This window comes from Athene noctua, unplaced genomic scaffold, assembly GCF_965140245.1.
Source record: "Athene noctua unplaced genomic scaffold, bAthNoc1.hap1.1 HAP1_HAP1_scaffold_31, whole genome shotgun sequence".
Lineage (NCBI taxonomy): Eukaryota > Metazoa > Chordata > Aves > Strigiformes > Strigidae > Athene > Athene noctua.
This window is the reverse complement of record NW_027437536.1, coordinates 2,467,138-2,483,775: the sequence shown is the minus strand read 5'-3', so window position 1 is coordinate 2,483,775 and position 16,638 is coordinate 2,467,138. Positions and strand designations below refer to the sequence as shown.

Sequence of the window (16,638 nt, the reverse complement as noted above, 5' to 3'; positions counted from 1 at the left end):
AATGGCTCGCGAAGCACAGAACAGAGCCCAGCCCTGCTGGACTCTGCTGAGGCCTGCAACACAGATTGGCAAAGGGAAAAGAGAAAGGAAAAGGGCCTGTCAGTTACCAGAAAGTACCGAGATGCTTTCAGAACGACATCCCAGTCCTCCATTTCCTTCGGGTGAAGGGCTCGCATGGATTCACAAAGTTTGTAAGCGCTGACGGCACGATCGGGCCCACATTTCTCTTTGAAGCTGGAAGAATGACAGCAAGTGTCCAAAGCAGCTGCAAGGATACTGTGGTCCGGTCCCGGGGCGGGCAGCGCAGCACCGGGGTCCGGTCCCGGGGATGGCAGCGCCGTCGGGGCCCGGTCCTGGGAAGGGCAGCGCGGCACCAGTGTTCGGTCCCGGGGCGGGCAGCGCGGCTCCGGGGCCAGTCCCGGGGACGGCAGCGCCGGTCCCGGGGATGGCTGCGGTCAAGCTCCTCCAACATACACTCTCTAGGAGAGGATTATTTTACGATGAGGGGAACCTGAGGCAGTTGCTGCCATGGGCTGGGCAGCGCGGGCTAATCCCCACAGCGAGCGCAGCCTCTGAACTAGTTCCTGGGGAAAGGATCGGCGCGGCACGGTGGGATGACCTGAGTTCAGGTGCCAACGGCAGCGGGAAACTCCCCGGCGTGGCGACGGACCGAGAGGCTCCGGGGGAGACGGCGGCAGAACGGCAGAGCATCGCCTCTGCTGTCGCTGCCTTGGCAGCAGCGGCACAAGGCGCCGGCCTAAGGATTCCGCTGCCGCTGTGGCGTTGGGGGGGTCCCTGTTCCCCGGGGCAGCTCCTAAAGGGAGGGGTGGGGGCGCCTCACGCGCAGCGCCCGCGCGGCAGGAGGCTCAAGAGCAAAAATCCGCAGATTTACCGCCGCTCGAGTCTCCCCTTCGACGCCCAAGGGAACAACCCCGGAGCGCCCCCCCCGCCCCGCTCCCGCCCCCCCCGCCCTCGGCCCCGTCCCCCCGAGCGGTGCGTGAACAATGTCGGTGCCGCTCACAAGAGCCACAGCTGCGAGAGCGACCGAGAAAACTGATCGAGCGACCTGGAGTGCGAAGGAAGGAATCGGCTCGGCCTATTCCTACGGCACCGCCGCCCCCCCCTCCTGCTGCTCACCCCTTTTTCACGGCAGTGCGGGGGGTGTCAGGGGGAAACGGTGGCCCTCGGGCCGCTGCCATCGCCGGCTCAGATGGGAGGGGGGCACCGGGAGGCGCGGGGGGAACGGTGACCCAGCACACCGATGGCGGGGAGTTATGCGGGATGCAGTGGTTGAGGGGCAGTTTAACCAGCTTGGACCAACGGTGTTTCCAGTGACAGTGACCCCACACGGCGGGGATGGGAGGCCTTGGGTTGGAAACGAATAAGGAGGCGTGAGAGCCGTCGATGGACGGAAAATCACCCGGGAGAGTCCTCTGAGAGAGGGATCACTCAGAACGAAACCTCCGTGCGAAGGGTCCTCAACCGGTGCGGAACCCACGGCATCCCGCCGATGCCGTCACAGCCCCTGAACCGGCAACATGGCTGAAATAGGGGAAGGGCTGCGGGATGCAGTTGCCCGCGGGGATCAGCCTGCCAGCGAGCCAGCGACCACCGGGAACTTGGTTTCGGACACTCTCAAAGTGCGGAGCTGGCGGCGGCGGCCCGGGGCCTCCCCGAGCCCCCCCCCGCCGCGGAGTGACCGCCTGCGGCCGAGCCCGGCACCGCGCTCTCGGCCCGCGCCCGCCTTCCCCGCCCTCCAGCCTCCCCCCAAAAGCAGCAGTTTTTGCACAGAGAAGGTGCTGACGCTGTCATGCAGCGTCCCTTGTCTGTCAGCACCACATCATCAACAAGCAATGGCTTTATATGTTCTGAGAGGGGTTTTGCTGTTTGTAGTATTCGCCGTTTCACGGTGTGTCAGTATTTTAGAGCACTGGAAGGAGATAGGGGGACCTCCAGGCCCAAGTGTGAACAAAAGACACTAATAAAATATTGCAATCAGTGGCGGTTTGTCATAATTTAGTCACTATCGATCAGACGTGGAGCTGGCAGCCTCCGAGTCAGTAACATTATTAGAGACCACGGTATCCTTATGCCAACAGGAGTATATGGACCGCTGGGAAATGGGAAAAGTGCATTATTACTGGGAAGAGCATCTAAACCTGACAGGGGTTGTTCGTTTTACCAGGGGTTGTAGATGCCGATTCTGACGGGGAAATCAGAATTATGGCCTGGACCCCGGTACCCCCGTGTTCAGTAACAAAAGGGTCAAAAATTGCTCAGCTTGTTTATCTTACTGCAGCTCCCCCCAGCAGGATGCCGAGAAGCCGGGGTGACTCAGGATTTGGATCCGCAGGTACTCCTCAAATATTTGGGGCTCAGGCAGTGGCACAAGGTCAACCTCTGGTAAAATGTGCCCTCACCAGAGCAGAAGAACCTGTTGAGCTGACAGGCATTTTAGATACTGGTGCGGATGTGACCCTAATATCTGCGAGCAGATGGCCGCAGCATTGGCCGTTAGCTCGGGTAGCTCAAGCACTTTTCGGGGCTGGTGTCACGCTGTAGCGTTTCAAAGCAAAGATCTCATGAGGGGCCCAGAAAACCGGGTAGCGAATATTTGTCCATTTATATTGGAAACCCCTCTGACATTTTGGGGTCGTGACTGTATGGCTCGATTTGCATCAAATTTGTCTTAATCATCGAAATTACATCGAATTTGTCTTAATCACCACTGCAGCACAACCCCCCCTGAAACCCCCCTGAAACTCACCTGGGAAACAGAATCCCCTGTGTGGGTGGGTCAGTGGCCCCTGCCAAGGGAAAAGTTGTGCCACCTGAACGCTTGAGTTCAGGAACTGCAGGACATATCGTTCCTACGCCCAGTCCTTGGAACTCCCCGGTGTTTGTTACTTTAAAGAAAAGTGGTAAATGGTGACTTTTACATGATCTCTGACACATTAATGATGCCGTGGAGGATACGGGTGCGTTACAGCCAGGAATGCCCTCCCCAGCAATGATTCCCCGAAACTGGCACCTTGTAATAACTGACCTAAAGGACTGGGGTTTTTACCATTCCCTTGCATCCGGATGATGCACCTAGATTTGCCTTCTCTGTTCCCAGTGTTAATGTCAGTGAACCTGCAAGACGGTGCCACTGGGCTGTTTTACCACAAGGCATGAAAACTGTCCCACGATGTGTCAGGGTTTGTTGCAAAGGCTTTGAGCCCTGTTAGAGTGCAGGTCCCCCAGGCTGCTCCGTATCATTGTATGGCTGACATCCTTACGGCCCAGAAACACGGGAGATCATGGAACAGGCTCTCGCTTTAACCAAAGGCTCACTATCTCCAGTGGGGTGGCAAACAGCACCTGAAAAGGTACAGAGATCATCACCGGGCAGTACCTGGGCTGGAGACTTTGTGAACAGACCATTGTCCTGCAGCAGGTTAAACTCGAAACTGATGTTAAGACTTTAAGTGACTTACAGAAACTGTTGGGAGCCATAAATTGGATACGGCCGTTGTGGGCCTCACTAATGATGATCCCCATAGCTTGTTTGATGTTTTGTGAGGAGATCCCTCACTGACATCACCCAGAGCACTCCCAGAGAAAGCGAAACAAGATCCCCACCGTGTGGCCAACGCCGTCTCAGACAGACAAGCACTGGGATGTGTGCCCGGCCACCCGCATCAACTGGTGTTATTGAACCCTCCAGGGCAGCCCTGTGCTCTGCTCTTTCAGTGGGGTGAAACACTTCGGGACCCTCTTGATATTATTATATGGATTTTCTTTTTTTTTTGTGACACCAAATGCACAAGAGGGTCACTATTCACCCAGAAATGAACTAGCACTTGCTGGTCAGGAACCCGTGTGTATCATTGTTCCGGTTACTATGCACGTGCTACAGCGGCTCATACAAATGCCTTTGAGCAAGCTCGGCTTTCACATGCGTTTTTTCCGCCAAAACTCCAGAGCAATACAAAACCAATTATCTTTATCAAGGCGTCAGGCTAAAGACATCATTGCCCCTTGCCCTGAGTGCCAGCAGGACTCGCTCTCTTCAACAGCCAGTGGTGTCAGCCCTCGGGGACTCGCCTCCTCGGAATTACGGCAATGTGACGTCTCTCACTTGGCTGCATTTGGAACGGTAAAATATGGACCCGTGTCTGTCGATGCCCCTTCTGGAGCAGTGTTTGCATCCGGCCATACAGTGGGGGTCAAGCCTCTGCCCGGCATTCCCCACTCACCGGCCGGACAGGCCACTGTGGAGCGTACGCCTGGCACCTAAAGCCTCTGTTACAGCCACAGAAAGGGGAGAGGGAGGGTATCCGTCTGCGCCTCACGAGAGGCTAAATCAGGCATTGTGTGTCATGGACTTTTTAAACATCCCCTGTCTCACGGGTGCCACCAATATTGTGTCACTTCTCATCGCAGATACCAGATCAACAAGAAGTCCAGGGCAAGGCTCAAGTGGTAACAAAAACCTGGAAAGGGGTAACTGGGAAGGACCATTTCCTTTAATAACCTGGGGAACAGGTGATGCTGGTGTCTTCACAGGTCACGGTCCCCGGGGGTTACCGGCAGGGTGTGTGCGACCGCACCTGAGGGTGAGAGGCGGCTTTTGGTGGGCGCCCAGGAGCCGGCTGTGGGTGCTGTGGGTGCCCCTGTGCCGACAGTTTGGGGTCTCTTCGACAGGTCGTTTCAGTAGAACGTCTGGGTAATGCTTGCTCCTGCAACGGGACAAAGTACACTATCTCTGTCCTTAAGCACGCTATGGTTGCCAGCTCTTAAAGGAGAAAATGCTAACAGCAATTGCAACTCCCTAATGAAATATCTAGGCTTACTAGTCAGTACTGAAAGATGTAGTTTAGATGAAATGTAGTTATTAATAAGGATAAGGTGCTGTAAGAATGTGTGTATTCAACTTCCTCTGTTTAGCAATATTAAGAATTAAGAGCTCAAGTGTTTAACCTTATTAGAAACTCCCTTGGTTTTCCCCCTGGAGTGCTGGCCAGGCTCTGGGTGGAACCCAACAGGAGGATGAGATCAGATGTTCCCGCTCAAAGAAAAGTGCCAGTGATTTTGGCCCGTTGATTCCGAGGCCGGACCTGCTTGCAGCGATGTTGGATGCCTCACCTACGGATGGACGCATCGCGTAGGATCTCCTGTTTGTGAGGAAGGGCACTCTGAATCCTCGCTGCACCCAGGGTTTCCCAGTAACTGCAGATCTGAACGTTAGTACCCCATTAAGAGTGCTACTCCGTGTTTTCCTTACTGTTTATTTTGTAGAATTTGGTCATATCCTTTGATTATTGGTAGTGAAGTTAGCCTACTCTCTTCAGTGAGTAATTGTAACTGCTGTATTGTTTTTAGCCTTCTGTGGAACTATTTTAAGTACACAGTGTTTTTGAAGTTTGCCTAAACCTCAATTGATAAAGCGCTTGAACAAGACTTGCAGGTGCCGCTGCAAAACAAAGAAAGGGGAGATGTGGGAGGCATCGGCCCGTCAGCCTTACACAGCCTCTGAGAAACAGCTCGGCTTTGCTGAAGAACAGGCCTTGGGAGAAAGATCAGAAACTGCTGAGTTGTGCCGGGGTGGCAGGGAAAAACAACGGACAGCTGCAGCACTGAGCGGTGGAAAGTCCTGAACTGTGAGAAGTTACCCAGCGCGTGAATGAGCAGGTGAGCGTGTTAGAGGGGTCTCATGCTGGCAGGAGAAAAGGTTGATGGCTGTCTAATTGCTGATTTTCTAATTATGAAGTAAGAGCTTTGGCGAGAGCATAAGTATGTGCTATTGTAATAATAAAGGGTCTTTCCTTCTGCACTTCAAAGGAGAGTCCGTGCCTCAGTTGCCACAACCAGCACCAAAGGGGGTAGCAGTAATCAAACAATAAAAGTTTATTGTGTTGCCCGTGAAGCGGCACGCGATAGTTAGAGATGGGTGAAAGAAAGGGGAAAAGTAAAGTTCAGAGAGAAGAGGGAGAGAGGTTATAGCTACCAGCGCTGATCTCACGACGTCCTAACGGTCCCGGGTCCAGCTGATGCTGCGTCGTCGATCGTCATGGTCCTTGGTGGGGAAGCTTCCAATTTGCATTGTCCCGAAGTCATCCTTTTATGCTCAGGAACACACCTTGCTCCTCCTCTGCCTCGGGGGTCTCCACCCTGCTCAGAATTCAGTTGTCATATCTCCCCCTTCTCCAGCGAGGCCAGCGCACATGGCAGGGGGGAGCGTCCAGGGCGTGGTCAGTCTCGGAGGCGGGCAGCCTTCCACCAGGAGGGGTGTTTTGGGATTATAATGAAGCAAAGTTCGTCTAAGGTTCATGATTTCTTCATCGATGTTATGGCAACAGTTGCGATCCATCTTTTCTGACAGTGGCTCTGCGGTTATCTCTAACAGCTCCGGCTGGGCCCAGGCACTGAACAACAGCCCAGCACCGCCTGCACCGCCCGGTCAGCGCTCAGGGGAACAGCCCAGCACTGCCTGCACCGCCCGGTCAGCGCTCAGGGGAACAGCCCAGCACCGCCTGCACCGCCCGGTCAGCGCTCAGGGGAACAGCCCAGCACCGCCTGCACCGCCCGGTCAGCGCTCAGGGGAACAGCCCAGCACCGCCTGCACCGCCCGGTCAGCGCTCAGGGGAACAGCCCAGCACCGCCTGCACCGCCCGGTCAGCGCTCAGGGGAACAGCCCAGCACTCGCTGTGCCACACCGTTCTGCTTCTGGAGCCGTTGCACCACATCCCACTCCAGGGATCGCAAGGCCAAGCAGGCCGTGGTCGGGTACCTCACTGTCCATGTCCCTGGTGACAGTGTTGACACAACGCTGATCTTCTGACCGACTCTTACAATGGGGGATGCTCGGGGGGCCCTGGGGATGCAGCACAGGGAGATGGTAGCGCCAGGATGCCGAGGGTCTCGGGGGAGCGTCACCCTCCACGAGTTCGTCTTACCGGATCCGGCATCGCCCCGGAGGGCCGAGCTCCGCCAGAGATTGAAGAGGAGGAGGAAGATGAGGACCAAGAGGTGGAGGAGGACAGTGGAAAGCAATGTGCTGCGGGAGCACTGGGATGGAGAGGGGCCGTCAGTGCCCCGAAGTGAAGGGATAAATTCACTGACGGGGTTTAAAGGCTCCCCCGAGACTGGTGGCACCCAGCAAGGGATGGCACCGGGTCCAGCTGGCACCGAAGCCAGCCTCCGCAGAGCAGGGGAGTTTCCTTCGGTGGGAAGCAGGAGGGATGTGCCCCCCGGTCCTCCAGTGGGTCCAGCTGCGGTGAGGGCAGGGAAATGGGAAGAGTGTGGGGGAGACCCCAAACCAGGGTGGGGTCTTGTTAAGCCAGGTCTTTCCTCGCTGCAGGATCCAAAAGAACATGTTGGTGGATCTGAACAAGGAGATGATGAATGAAGTGGGCATCAGAGAGGTGGGAAACATCGTCGCCATCCTCAGACATGCCCGAGTCGTGTGCAGGCAGGTACGGGGAAGTCTTGCCGGCTCGTTCAGCAGCAGAGTTTTGCCTCGAGCCTTCTTGTTCGCAACAACGCACACAAGCCCACCAGAGACACACCGGGGCACAACACAGGGGCACCAGGCAGGAGCTCACACCTATGCAATTAATCAATTAATGTTTAATATGGCAACAGTTTCCTCAAGTCTCTCGCCTCTTCCTTCATTTTTTGCCCTGAAGTGACCTCAACCCCACAGCACCCAGGTCAGTCCCTTTCTCCCGAATGCTGCCACTTGCACACGATTCTTTCCCCACCTCGGTGCCATCCAAATCTGGATTGTCCATAGGGATCGCCGTGGCCCAGCAGGATGCCCAAGTCATCTGTTCCTTCAGGATCCTGACAAAAACCAGAACTAGGCCTCGGATCAGAACCCTGGCGTCAAGTTCGAAATCAGGGATTACCCACCAGGCACTGATTCGGTGAGTTTTTCCACCTTTATCTCAGGCCTCCCAGGCATGTAACCCCGTAGATTTTACCAGGGTCACAGGCACAATGCCAGCTGAGGGCAACTTCACCCTGGCAGCTTGGCCTGCGTGTATTTTCAGGGGGAACTGGCCCTTGTGATGGTCAAATATAGGAGCATCCTCACCTGATAATCCCACAGGACCAAATGCTCGTCTTTTGGGGTTCACATCATGTCCCCAGCGGTTACTGACAATAAAAACCGCTTGTGCCAACCTTATATCCCAGTTAGGGTGGGAAACACTGGCACGTCCCTTGATCAAGCCATTCATTTCGCTCAAGCACGCCATTAGCGTGAGGTACTGTGGGGTATGAAACACGCCCCGATGCCTCGTGTGCCCGCTCCTCGACCACCCGGGCAGTCAAGTGGCTCCTGTTCCCTGATTAAACTGATCTGGGGGTTTCCTTCTCTGTCTGCTGTGGGTGCCAGGAATGATCTCGCTGCACACCGGGCTCCCTCGCAGTTTCTCCCTGCCCAGCTCCCACAGGAGGTGGGGGGGGGGGGTTTCCAGAGATCTTCACCCCTTCTCCGGGCCTGGTTATAGCCCTCCCCAGGAGTCGCCGGTGGTCTCTGACTGGCGCTGGGTGTTCCCAGAGCTCCCCGGCTGTCGCTGGCCATCCTCGGCCACCTCTAGGCCTCCGGGGCTGTTCCCGGGGCCCTCTGGCTGTCCCTGGCCACCCTCGGCCCCGCCAGCACTCCCTGCCTGTCCCCGAGTGTCTCTGGGGCTCTCTAGGCGTCCCTGAGCATCCTCAGACATCCCTGGGGGTCCCTAAAGGTCCCTGAGGTTCTCTGCATGTCCCTGACCATGCCCAGAGCTCCCTGGGGGTCCCCAGGTGTCCCCAAATGTCCCCAGAAGTTCTGGACTGTCCCTGGACCGTCCTGAAGCATCCCTGGGTGTCCCCAAGCCCCTCCTCCCAGTGTGTGTACCCCCTCTCCATGTCCCTGGAGGAGGATGAGGAGGGAGGAAGAGCACAGCCCCCTCCAAGTGGGGCAGCCGGAACACCGGCTCCTTGGCTTGAGGAGCGGCTGCTGGTGCTGTGCCGGCGACGCTCAGCCTCACAGTGACTTTTGGCACTGCCACCTCCACAGATGGTAACCGCGGGCCGGTACCTGCCGGCGCTTCGGCGGCCCCGCCAGCGAGCTCCGTTTTCCCCAGCGGCTCCTCCATCGCCTGCGTTTTGGTGGTGGCCGCTTCCTTCACTGTTAAGCGGGACGGCGTCGCGCGTGGCCGTCGGGGCTTCGCCGCTGGCAGCACTGCGGTGGCTGCGGCGCTTGGTGCTGCTTTGGCAGCTCTTCGGCCGCTCGGGAAGGGCAAAGTCCACGGCCGCCGCGCTGCCGGCTGCGGCGCTCACCGGGCCGGGGGCTGCTGGCAGCTCCTTGCAGGGCGTCAGGATGGGGGTGCTCTGTGTGAGGGTGGGGGAGATGGGACCTGGCACCCACCGCACTAATGTGTCCACCCGTAGGGACCCCCAAGCACCCGGATTCCCCGGTGCCGCATCCCCAGGGTCCCCCGAGCATCCCCCATCCCTGTCCCGCATCCACAGCCCCCCCCGCCCCCCATTCCTGCACCCATCGTCACCCACCAGCCTGGCCACCTTCCGCCGGTGCCCGGTGCCGGTGCCGCCGAGGCCTTCGTGGACGTCACGGTTCTGAGCTCCCTACCCCCCACTGAATTCTGCCACCCCCAAAGGTGCGTGTGGGCTTAGGCCAGCCCTGACTTGCTGGCCCCGGTGCCCCTGAACCGCTTTCCCTCCGCAGGTTTTGGCCGGCGATCGATAACCAGCTGCGGAAAGCCGTCCGTGGGCGCGGGTCAAGGCGCGGTGGCTGGTGGGTTCTTGGCGGCAGAACCGAGTCCCCGCGTTCGCCTGCCTCACACCCCTTGGTGCCATCGCCGACGCCCAGACCCGCTGCAGCGTGGCCGCGGCGAGTGCCGGCAGGCGACGGGTCGGTGGGCGCTGGGTGACGGTCTCCTCGCTCCCCGCAGCTCCACCCGGGAGCAGGTGCCGGAGGTTTTGGAGTGGGATTGGAGCTCCTGCGGCAGCGCTGACGGCAGCGGTTCTGAGCAGGGGGAGAGCCTCTGCGGCTCCCGGCAGGCGCCGGGGAACGGGCCACCCGTGAGCCAAGGGTTCCGGCTGCGCCGAATCCAGCCTTCCCGCTCCCGTTTGGGGAGAAAAAACCGAGTTTTTGTGGAGTTTGCGGGGCTGTTCTCGAGGCAGGGGGCCCTCTGGGCCGCGGCGATGGAGAGCGCCGGGCCTTTGCTGAATGCCGTGCCGGCAGCGGGAGGGAAGCCGGGCGCCCCTCGAGTCCCGGCGGTGCCAAACCCACCCCGGCAAAGAGTCAGAGGAAACGCTTGGCTGTCGGCAAACCATTTACTGGGGGATCACTGCGAAAACCGGTGCCGAGAGCGTGTGGCACAGCACATCCTGGGGCATCCCTGGCTCCGCTCTTCTCTCCCGGCGTGGAGCCGGGTGTTGCTGGTCGGGGTGGCTGAAGGTGAGGAAGAGGAGGGTCTCTGGGCAGCTCTTCTCTGCCGGGGGGTTTGCCAGGGTTGCCGCGGTGGCTCAGCAGGGATGTGGGTGTTCCTGGCTCTGTGCCGGGAGGAGTGTGCCAGGCACAGTGGGGGAGTCCCCGTCTGTCCCCTGGGGCCCATCCTTGGGGACAGGGATGGCGCTTGGCCGCTTGGGGTCGCGCCGCGTCACCGGAGCGTCCTGCGGGGAGAAGGATGGGGGGGGGGTGAGCGGCACCGTTGCGGAGGCTCTCAGATAAACAACCAACCACCAACAATAAAAAATTATCAACACCATTAACTAGCTCTCGGTGAATCACAGGTGCGGATGTCTGTGAGAGGAGAGCAGATCGACTTTCTGGGGTCTAAGGGCAACCCCAAACGCTCTCTCGCTCACCTGACAAGTGAGGGCTCTCACCCTCGAGGACCTGCTCAGGGCAGCGTCCCGACCCAGGGCCCCTCGAGGAGTTTCCTTGGGCAGCGTCCCGACCCCAGGGGAGAGGCCTCGACCGCAGCTGCTGCTCCAGGGGACGAGCTCCAAAGGGCTCCCAGGGGACTCCATTTATAGCCAGGTGACTCTGACCTGTAGCCTACAGCGGCTCCCGTTAGCCAAAGGCCCCAGTTACCGCCAAGCCCCGAGAACAGGCAGCCAGGAGCTGCTACGCTTCAGCAGCCAAGAAGCTGCTTTCACTGGGGGGGAACCTGCCACAGGCACCCATGGGTGGCATCCCCACCCCTTGGACCCTGAGCACCCCGGGATTCTGGGCACTCGCGGTACGGGGGCACCAGGGACCCCCAGCACCCCTGTAATGGTGGCACCAGGGACCCCGAGCATCCAGGGCCCCAAAGCACCGGGGGGACGCAAAGGCCCCGAGCATCCGGTGTCCCCGAGCACCCACGCCCAGGAGCCCCCCCACGGCTGTACCTCGGCGTGGGACGAGGTGTTCGCTCTGCCAGGCAGGTTCTGCTCCACGCCGCTCCCGGCGACCACGCTGCCATCGGGGCGGCCACGCTGTTCCCGGCTGCCGGGGGCCCCCGGCACCGTGGAGTTACCGGCCGCGCGCGTTGCCCTGGGCTGGCGCTGATGCTGGGAGCGCCCGGTGCCGTGGCGGGTGGGGACGGGGGCTGGGCAGACGTCCCGCGGGCTCGTGCCGCTGCCGTACCCGTGAGACCCTGCGCGTGATCCAAGAGATGAGCAGGGAAACCCCTGAGCTTCTCCCCTGAGCCCTGGCCAGGCTCGGGGGCAATCTCCTGTGAGAGCCAAACCAGATATTCCCGCTCCAAACAAAGGCGCCGGCTCTCCTGCCGGGCTGATTTTGGGGCTAGAAGGCCGGGCCCGCTCCCAGCGCCTCTGGAGGCCTCAGCTCCGGGCGGAGGCACCGCGTAGGATTTCCCCCTGCCCGGGCCAGGCTCTGCAAACCCTCGCTGGAACCGGGGCTGCCCGCGGGGCTGGGGGCTGGCAGCGGGGGCAAGGGCTGAGGGATCTGCCTTAACCCCTGTGCTCTCTCTCGGGCAGGGATGCTCTGAGGCGTTGCCCTGTGCTCTCCTGGTTGCACTGCTCTCCCTTGTCTCACTCCGTGGGCTCTGTATTATTCCCCACACTCTGGAGTTATTTGCAGCAGAAGACGCCGGCTCTTTCCACTCTGCTGTCGGAGGTTAATCGATATCCCTAATCAGCCAAACAGGGGGACCCGGGGGGGCAGAATGTGTGGGGCCCCCCCAACGCCCTCCCCCATAATCTCTTCCCCTCCTCCTCTTCCTCCTCCTCCAGACGAAGAGCGTGAGGAAGGCAGCGAGAGCGAAGGGGGAGAGGGCAGCGAGGAGGAGGAGGAGGGGGCCGAAGGCTCCGGGAGCAGCAGCGAGCGGGGCGGGGGGGCTCGGCCCTCAGCGAGGAAGAGGATGAGGCCGAAGATGAGGAGGAGGAGGAAGGTGGCTGGGGGGACCTCCGGGGGGGGCAGTGACACCGCCCGGGCCGCTCGTGACCGGGAGGAGATTTTGGGCAGCAACAGCGACGAGGAGGAGGGAGAGGAAGAGGAGGAAGAGTCCGGGGGGGCAGCGAGGGGGGGACCCCGCACAGCCCCCGCCTGACCCCAGCGAGGCCTCGGAGGACGACGAGAGCCCCAGCGACGCCTCCGACTCCTCCAGCGACAGAGCGGCGTGTCCCCCCTCCCCGTTTTGGGGAAAAACCAGGCACTTTGGGGGGTGTTTCTGGTTTTCTCTTTAATAACGTAGTCAGGGTTAGTAGCCACAGCCGGAACTAAAGTTATTCCTAACAACTTGTGTCTAAAATAACGTTTTCTATCGCAGAGGGCCGCGGCGCTGCGGGTACAAAGGGGGGGCGGGGGGCTGTACCGACGGGGGAGGGGTCCTGGGGCATCCCCACCCTGGGGGAGGGGAGGGAAGGGGGGGCATCGCCGTGTCCCTCAGTTTGGGCTGTAAATAATAATGATATTATTAATGCGTATTAATATACGTTAATATCATTTGGGGTACTGATACAGTAATGAAGAGAAAAGGAATAAAAACTGAAAAACCCATCAAAACCGCAAAGATTTGGGATTGTTAAAAACGGTGAAAACCGACAAAAATGGGGGAGAGGGGGTAAAGGGGGGGCAGGGGGTGTCTGTGTTAATCCCCACCGCCCCTCCCCGCCGCTTATTTTGGGGGTGGGGGGGGTGGAGGAACCGAGCGAGACTGGTCATGGAGGGGTGACACCCCCCCGTGGAGTGGGGGGAGGGGTCGTGGGGGGAGGGGGGGCGGTGCCATCAGATGGTGAGGTCTTGTCTGAGCCATCTGCGGGGGGATGGGGGGTGTCAGAGGGTACTTGGGGGGGGCCACATCCCCTTACACCCCTCCCCTCCCCCAAATCCCTTCCTGCCCCCCCCAGCGCCCCCCCCGTGCTCCCCATCCTCCCCTGTGTCCCCAAATTCACCCTGTCCCCGTGTGTGTCCCCCATACTCCCTCCTGCCATGGCTCTGTCTCCCCCCGTGCCCCCACCCTGTCCCTGGACCCCCCCCACATCCCTGGACCCCTCTCACGTCCCTTTGCCCCCCCGAACCCCCCTCACCGCCCAGCACTTGCTCCACCATGCTGAACAGCGACTCAGGCGTGGGGCTGATCTCCAGGTCCGTGCCGGGGAGGGGACGCTCTGAGGGGGGGCGGAACAGAAACTGGGGTAAGGGGGGGCCCCAAGATTTGTACCCGACCCCCCCAGCCCTCCTAGGGAGGGGACCAGGCACTCTGAACCCCCCAAACCTCCCACACCACGACCAGAACATCTTCCCCCGCCCTAGTGGGATGGGGGGTGCGGAGGGGAGGGGGGGAGCACAGGTTCCTCCCCCCACTCAGGGGGTGCCCCAAGGTTTTGTCTTCCCCCCCCGCCAAGGTTTGGGGGGGCCCGTGTCCCCCCCCAAGACGTACCCTGGGGGAGGGCGAGCAGGGCCTGGGGCGAGCTGTCGACGGGCACCGAGTGGGAAGGTGCGGAGCAGCCTCTGGACCTGCCACCACCAGGTGCGGAGCCTCTTCTTCTGTGTCTCTGTGAATGCCTGGGGGTGGAAGGGGGCACATGGGGGGGTCACACAGACCTATAGACCCCTTCCAAGCAATACAGTCCCCCCAAAATCTCCCCAGCCCCCCCCATACCTCGTGGCTCAGGCACTGCTCCAAGAGCTGGAGATAAGTGGTGACGTTTTTCTCATCCGGCCACGAATTCAGGAGCTGGGTGCAGACTGAGGGGGTAGGGGGACAGTAAGGGACAGACCCAGACACCCTGATTCTTCCCTCCGCAGCACCCTGGGACCCCCCCAAAAAAGGAATTGGGGTGAGGGGCGTATCTCACCTTTGCCCATGACACGGGTGAACAGCCCCGGGATGTCCTTCTCAGTGATGGGGGCTGCGGGGCCTTTGGCTTTGGTGGCCCCTGAAGGAGCCCCGTCAGAGGTGTCATTTGTGGGGGGAGCGGCCCGGGGGCGCTGAAGAGCTTTAATGGGGGTCACTATGATCTGTTGGAGCTCCTGAAGCACCGGCAACAGATTGCCTCCATCTAGGATGTGCTGTGGTGAGTGGGGGGGACGTGTCAAGGAGACGGGGGGACATGTGAGGACCACAGAGGGGACACACACCCTAAACCCCACCCCACCCCCAGTCCTGGGGACACGGGGGAGGTGACCAGGGACATCTTGTGAGACTGCGGGGGACACGGGGAGGGGTGTCAAGGATGTGGGGGACACCTCTGGGGATATGAGGACAAGGGACACTGTATGCCACCCTCGGGGACACCCTGTGCCATCTCTGGGGACATGAGGGGGAGCAGGGACACCATTGGTGACAACGGGATGTGGGGGACACCCTGTGCCATCCCTGGGGACGTAAGAGAATAAGGGACACACCGTGCCAGGCCTTGTTGTATAGAAGAGGCCATGGGCCACCCTGGGGCTACATCTGAGGACCTGAGGCCACCGCAAGGGACCCGAGGGCCACCCTGTCACCGTCCCACCTGCTCCAGCACCCTGAGGATGCTCGGCCGCTCTCGCAGCTTCTGGATGCTGAGGAGGATCCTCTGCCGTGCGCGCTTGGGGACATTCTGCAGGGACAAGGAGGGGACAAGCAGGGTCAAAGTGACCAGGGAGGGGGAGACAGTGTCTCCCCCTTCATTTGGGGACATGGGAGGGGGACACACACCCCATCTGACCTGCGACTTGAGTTGATGTGCTGTCAGCGTCATCATCTCCTCGTACGTCATTTGGGAGAAAAGCGCCGTGTATTTCTGCAGCCCCAGGCTCTCCAGCCAGGAGGGGACATCTTGGGGGGGGGACAGGAGTGTGACATGGACTGGCAGCTGCCTCTGAGCCCCCCCACCCCCAAACGGCCCCCCAAACCCCACCTTTCATGCCGCTGCCCTCCTCCTCGAAGGTGTTGCGGCCGCCGGCCGGCTCCTCGGTCTGTTCGCTGCCCCAAGAGGCCACGCTGCTTTGGGGGAGCAGGGGGGTGTGGTCCTCACAAGGGGGGCGGGGGGGCACGGGGACAGGGGTTTTGTCACCCCCCCACACCCATTCGGGTCCCCCTCCCTGGGCACTGCCGGGCAACAGCGAGAGGGAGGGCTCCAGCGGGCTGGGGTGCAGCTGGGAGGGCAGAGCTGGGGGGAGAGGAGGGGGGGGGTCAGAGGGTGCGCTGGGGTCCTGGGGAGGGGGGTGCGGGGAGAGGGGTTATGGGTGGGACCCCCCAGATTTGGAGAGGGGGGGGCAGGGCCATCAGATGGTGGAGGTCTTGTCTGTGCCATCTGAGTGGGGGCGGGGGGGTGTCAGGGGTATCTTGGGGGTGGGGCCACATCGCATTACATCGCCCCCCCAAAACCCCTTCCTGTGTCCCCCCCCAGCACCCCCCATCCCCCCTGGGTCCCCAAATTCACCCTGTCCCTGTGTCCCCCCCTCATATCCCCTCCTGCCATGTCTCTTGTTTCCCCCCCCTGCCCCTGCCCTGTCCCTGTACCCCTCTCATGTCCCTTTGCTCCCCCTCGGCCCCCCCTCACGGCCCAGCGCGTTCTCCGTCATGCTCAGATGCAGCGGCTCCAGCATGGCGCTGATCTCCAGGTCCGTGCTGAGGAGGGGACACTCGGGGGGGGCTGCGGTACAGAAACTGGGGTGAGGGGGGCCCCCAGACTTGTACCACCCCCAACAACTCATTACCCACATAGGGGGTGGTCAAGACACGCTGAACCCCCCCAAACCTCCCACATCAGGACCAAAACATCTCCCCCCAAACCTGTTGCCAGGGAAGGGGGGGAGCACAGGTTCCCCCCACACTCAGGGGTTCCCCAAGGTTTCAGAGTTCCTCCCCCCAAGGTTTGGGGGGGTCCGTGTCCCCCCCCAAGACGTACCCTGGGGCAAGGCGAGCGGGGCCTGGGCCGAGGTGTGGACGGACAGCGAGTGGCTCTGCTGCCCCGCGCTGCGGCTCCCCGGGGAGCCCCCGGCCCCCCCACAGCCGAAACACAGGCTCTATGAGGGGGGGGGACAGGGGACGGACAGAAGGCTGATTTGTGGAGGCTGGACCCACCAGGAGGCCCCCTCCCCCCAAGAAAAGAGCCCCCAGGGTGAAGGAGCTTCAAGGATCCCAATGTCTGCCCCCCCCCCCAAACACACCCCAAATTCATCCAGTCCCCCACCCCCATCTCCCCAAG

The 16,638-nt window shown here is 60.7% G+C and overlaps 1 protein-coding gene across 1 annotated transcript in view; it reads right to left on the bottom strand.

The window, feature by feature from the left end:
* Positions 1 to 13,118: 13,118 nt before the first annotated feature.
* Positions 13,119 to 16,638, bottom strand: part of LOC141974085 (protein Smaug homolog 2-like) — a 93,426-nt gene continuing 89,906 nt past the window's right edge. Inside the window, exons 13-15 of the mRNA XM_074933336.1 lie at positions 16,339 to 16,456; positions 13,502 to 13,611; positions 13,119 to 13,157 (exon numbers count right to left, since the gene is read on the bottom strand). Of these exons, the coding sequence (XP_074789437.1) occupies positions 13,119 to 13,157; positions 13,502 to 13,611; positions 16,339 to 16,456 (267 nt within the window). The remainder of the gene's footprint in view (positions 13,158 to 13,501; positions 13,612 to 16,338; positions 16,457 to 16,638) is intronic.